General features: G+C 49.3%; 1 protein-coding gene across 1 annotated transcript in view; it reads right to left on the bottom strand.

Annotated features, from left to right (window-relative positions):
- Nucleotides 1-3,502, bottom strand: part of cyp26b1 (cytochrome P450, family 26, subfamily b, polypeptide 1) — a gene marked incomplete at both ends in the record, with an annotated part of 28,141 nt that extends 24,639 nt beyond the window's left edge. The window contains one exon of the mRNA XM_079215925.1: nucleotides 3,299-3,502. Within this exon, the coding sequence (XP_079072051.1) occupies nucleotides 3,299-3,502 (204 nt within the window). The remainder of the gene's footprint in view (nucleotides 1-3,298) is intronic.
- Between the last annotated feature and the right edge of the window lie 1,576 nt (nucleotides 3,503-5,078).

The following is a 5,078-nucleotide window of genomic DNA, read 5'->3' as shown; positions in this document are numbered from 1 at the left end:
TTAATTTTTTTTAAGTCCGAAAAATCTTTAGCATGTATTGTTTATGTAGCAAAGTGTACTTCGACCCTGGTGCCACGGGAAATACAGAAACAAATAGATGCATCACTTTGCGGACTGCTAAGAAGTATCTATAACCTTAACTTTATACAGCATAATTAACCTATAAATCAAAGAGCAAAATTTGTGCAAATTAGCATGCGGTTACCGCTCGAAAACACACATTTTATCGTGCAAAAAAAGTGTGTTTATGAATCACTTTTTAACGTTGTGATTTTAGACATTGGGGATGTCATTACTTTGTGTTAATACGCCTGTGCACCTGTACGGAGAGCGTAGTGTTTATATCCAGGTGTGTGTGTGTGTGTGTGTGTGTGTGTGTGTGTGTGTGTGTGTGTGTGTGTGTGTGTGTGTAGCGCTCCTGCTTGGCAGAAAGCTCCAGCTCCTAATAAGAGCAGACAGGTCTTTGGCAGAGTAAAACTATTTCAAACTGCAGATCGCTTTAAAATGGATCCGTCATGAAATGTGCTTCTGTTGTGCGCGTGTGTCTGGTTAAACATGTACCGCATGTGTATGTATATATGTATATATGCATGTATATACACTCGCATGTAGTCAGGAAGAGTGTTTATGTTGGAAACCTGGAGCCGGAGTGAAAGAACAAAAGAGAATGCGAGTAAAGAAAAGAAGACCGTGAAACTTGAGATGGTCTTTTTCTTAAGATGCAAGAAAATAAAGTATTTTTGGGGTATTTTGTACCCTTTATTTGTACTGTGTCAACCGTCGGCGTGAGAACGACACGCGCAAATGTCCGACTCGTAGCTTTTTTGCCGTTTCGGGTTCACTCTCTCTCGTTTCTAGCCGACAGCGGACAGCTGTTGTCAAAGAGAAAGCTGGAAAAAAACAACAACAAAAAAAGCCAATGCCCTACCTGCTCAGCAGCAAACAGCAGACAGGCAAAAGTTGAGGCTAGCTGGTCGCATTTAGCAGCTGAAGACGAGTGGTGGGGACCAAAAACGGAGCTAAAAGAGACCTCGCAAGCTAGCAACTGTTTGCTAACCGGTTCAATATATTCATTTAAATTGACAACAAAGTCACCGAAATCTTTCTGGATCTGCACAATCTCTCTCGCTCTCTTTTTGTTGTCTCTCAAAAATAACAATATCTGCAAGACTTGCACTTGTATTTTCAGGAACGCCTTCCTGTGTTCGTCGTTTCGCGCTTCGTCGGACATGAAAGTGTTCATCTCTGTTTGTTCTCTTCTTCTGACGCTCTTAATCAACACCATTTTACAACAACATCTGCCTTTAAACTTCCTCAATTTAATCAAATACTGTTCAGTTCCTGATCTCACACACACACACACACACACACACACACACACACGACTGGTCCCCCATCAGCTCGGCTGCAGCGAGGCGTTTCATTGGCTGCCTCCCCTTCCTAAACTTCACCTTGAGGTCAGGTGATTCCAGAGGACTCCTCTCCTCCAGGTTTTGTTGGGACCATTTGGTCCTCATAAGTATAGCAGCACACACTCAGCCTTTCATTCCTCCATCTGACTGACATGCCCCTCACCCTCACCTCCCCTCCCGCGCCATAAACTTGGCCGCGGTCCTCGGTTGCATTCCGGGAACGCGTCTCACTCGGTGTCAGATGTAACGGAGAGGAGCAGCGCGAGTTCAAGCCCCGCGCGCGGCCAACGAGCCTCCGCATGTCAAGCCCTCCACCCCCACATGCTTCTCTTTTTGGGGTTGTTTTTCTGTGTGTGTGTGTGTGTGTGTGTGTGTGTGTGTGTGTGTGTGTGTGTGTGTGTGTCCTCTTCTATCGGCGTGCTCCCCTCAGTTCGCGCGCTGCGGGACCCGCCACACTCGCGCGAGCTCATAGAAAATGTCGTTTTCCCCTCCGAAACATCAAAGCTAAGCGCCAATTCAGACGCAAAGGATTGTGGGACTTCATGTTCCTGATTGATCAGGAGCACATATGCTTCGCAGAAGCTCAGTTTCCTCACGTCTCCTCACCAACACGTGATCAATACTGAGGGCTTTCAGAAGGTCCCCATCCACGCATGCGCGTCACATGATGCAACTTTTACGCCTGTCGATCAACTTAAGGGGGGAGGAGGAATCTCAGTCCGCGAGTGATTTCTGACAAGCATGCTGGGAACTTTTTATTTTCTCTTTCGGCTGAGCCCGCAGGGGGGCGGAGCGGCAGCGCGTGGGTCCTCCCGAGGAGGAGGAGGAGGAGGAGGAGGAGGAGGAAGAGGAGGAGGAGGAGGAGGAGGAAAAGAAAAGAGGGAGTGCGAGGTGTGCACTTTACCCTCACCTCAACCCCTTTCACCCACAGAGCGTCTCTTTCTCTCCCCTCCTCTCTCTCTCTCTCTCTCTCTCTCTCTCTCTCTCTCTCTCTTTGCACAAACTTCCAAAAACGAATCACATTCTTGTCATTTTTTTATTTTTTTTTAGCATTTAAAACATTGCACTTTCATTTGAAATCTCAAATCTTCATATTCTTCACTTTGACACACACACACAGACACACACCCGCCGCCACTGAGTTGCCAGCGTATCAGATAGATATCGATCCGCCGGACCGCAGCTCCACCTCTCCGCGCTGTGTCTGCCGCCGCGGCGCGCTCCCGTCTGAGATGATAGTGATAACGCAAAGCCCTGAAGGAGCCGCCACGGAGAGATTGCAGCGCAATAAACTAATCAAAAGTGAAGTGGAAGTCTTTGATGCTCGTGTGTGCGTGTGTGTGTCTGTGTGAGTGTGTGTGTGTGTGTGTGTGTGTGTGTGGCTGCCGGCGGGCTGGAGCTCGCTCTGTGCGCACCACAGGCGCGCAACATGAGGATGAACCAGCTGAAATGTTCCTCGAGAGGCATTCTCTTACAGGGAAGTAGAGATGAGCCAATATGAGTAGATCTATTACGCGCTGCATAAGGATGCGGAGCCACATTTATTTTTTTTTAAACTGTAAAATGATGCACAAATTGGCGTTTGCGTCAGTTGATGGAAAACCAATGTGCGTGCAGAGTGCACACTGCCTGCCGGACGTCAGGATGATCCCGCTGCAGAATAACTCTGCAGGAGCTGAAGCAGCGCGCGCACTGCCAAAAGTGAACAATAGTGATGAATGAACTCAGATCGCGAAGTGCTATAAAACGTTTTGGCTTTTTTTTAAAGTCTGAAAAGAAAGAAAGAATCTTTAAAATAAAGCAGCAGATAAGACTGATTTCATCACGCGCAGACACCGGGGACCCAGACGCCGCGTCGCGCTCCACCGAGCCCTCCCTCCGCTTACCTGCAGCAGCCAGTGGCACGTCTCTCCGATGAAGGGGAAGCCCATGGAGCCTTTGGGCATCGGCAGCTTGCAGTTCTTATCCCGCGTGGCCGTCCACCGGAGCTGCCACAGCTGCTGGGACACGGCGAGCAGCAGCGCCATGGACACCAGGCAGGCGGCCAGCGTGGCCAGAGCCGAGACCAGGTCGAACGTGTCGAACAGCATGGTGGTGGTGGTGGTGGTGATGGAGAGCCCGGCGCGCGCTCTGGAGCTCTGGAGCTCTGCGGGGGGACTTCAAAAAGTTGCGCGAGAGTTTATTTGAACTTTTGTCCTCGCGACAAACAAAAAAAAAGAAGTAGATCTGGATCCCCGGGAGGATTTTCAAAGTTTTGGGGGGTTTTTTTGTTGCGTAAAAGCGCAATGCTCCTTTACGCACTCCAAAGCCGAGGCGGTTGTGTTTTCAGAATGAATGAACTGTGTGAGGTGAGAGTCTGTCTTTCAAGTAGACTGGATGTCTCTCTATTTTAAAAAAAATAGTCACAGAGTGGCGTTTCCGTGCGTAAAAGTGCAACTCAAAGTGTCGGCCGCGCGGAGGAGATGCTACAGGTGAGCAGTGCTGCGGCTCCCTGCGTGTCTTCAGTGTCACAGCTCAGCTTGTAGAGCGAGACAAATCAAAGCATTAAAACTCACTTTGCTTTAATTTAAGCATTTAGAACAACAAGCACGCGGGGCTGGGGACTGTCCTGACGTTTGGGATCTCATGGTTGGTCCCAGTTGTGGGTCAGTGACTTCAAATGAAGTTTTTTTTTGGGGTGTTTGAAAAAAAAAAATCTGAAACTTGAAGGCAAGTGACAAAAAAAACTCAAAAAAGTCTCAAGGTGACACGTTTATGTCAGAAGCCGGGACACCGTGGGACACGTGGAGAAAAAAAAAGTGAAGCCGAGCCCTGGAACTACAACAAGGGCTTTTACTTTGTAAAACTTCTCCTGTGGGAGATGGAAAGACTTTGGATTCTTTTTGTGGGGAAATGAACGAAAACTCTTCCAGAAAGTCGCGTCTCTCTCAACTCCCCCAAAACAATATCAAATGAGAAGAAGAAGAAGAAGAAAAAGCCTCTTTACCAAAAACAAAAGTTGTAATCTCTCACTGGGAGCAAACACGAGGAGGAGAAAGTAAAGTGTCGACTTGTAAGATCCGTGGATGAAAAGGTGCGCAGGAGATGCTCAGCCACCGTCCTCCTTCTGCTGCTCTCACTTTATGTCCACTCTCTTCTCTGTGTACCTTTCTGTTTCTGAGCCTCCTCTCTCTCTCTCTCTCTCTCTCTCTCTCACTCTCTCTCTCTCTTCTGGCTGCCTATACAAGTCACCCTCAGTGTGTGTGTGTGTGTGTGTGTGTGTGTGTGGGGATGCGTGCGTAAAGAGTGTGTGTGTGTGTGTGTGCGTCGAGCCAGAGGCACCAATGAGTGTTTATATAGCGCGGAGGCAACTGGAAGGCGAATAGGCGGCCAAGGGCTCCCGTCGGCTAGTGACTCCCCTCTCTTTCCCCTTCCTCCCTCCATCCCTCCCCTCTGCTCCACCTCCTTCGGCTCCTGGAGGACCCCCCCTCCCCCCCATCCCCCCCTCTCTCTCCTCCTCTCTATCCGCCCCGCCCCCCTCCTCCTTCCTCTCTCTCTCTCTCTCTCTCTCTCTCTCTCTCTCTCTCTCTCTCTCTCTTCAGAAGGAGGGGTGGTGTAAAGTGAGCGGCAAGCGGCGCAAGAGGAGAGGAGGCTTGGAGCGTGCTGGAGCTGGCCGAGCGCCAGAGA

Source organism: Taurulus bubalis (genome assembly GCF_910589615.1).
Source record: "Taurulus bubalis genome assembly, chromosome: 3".
Lineage (NCBI taxonomy): Eukaryota > Metazoa > Chordata > Actinopteri > Perciformes > Cottidae > Taurulus > Taurulus bubalis.
The sequence above is the reverse complement of the archived record's forward strand: the minus strand, read 5'-3'. Positions and strand labels throughout refer to the sequence as shown.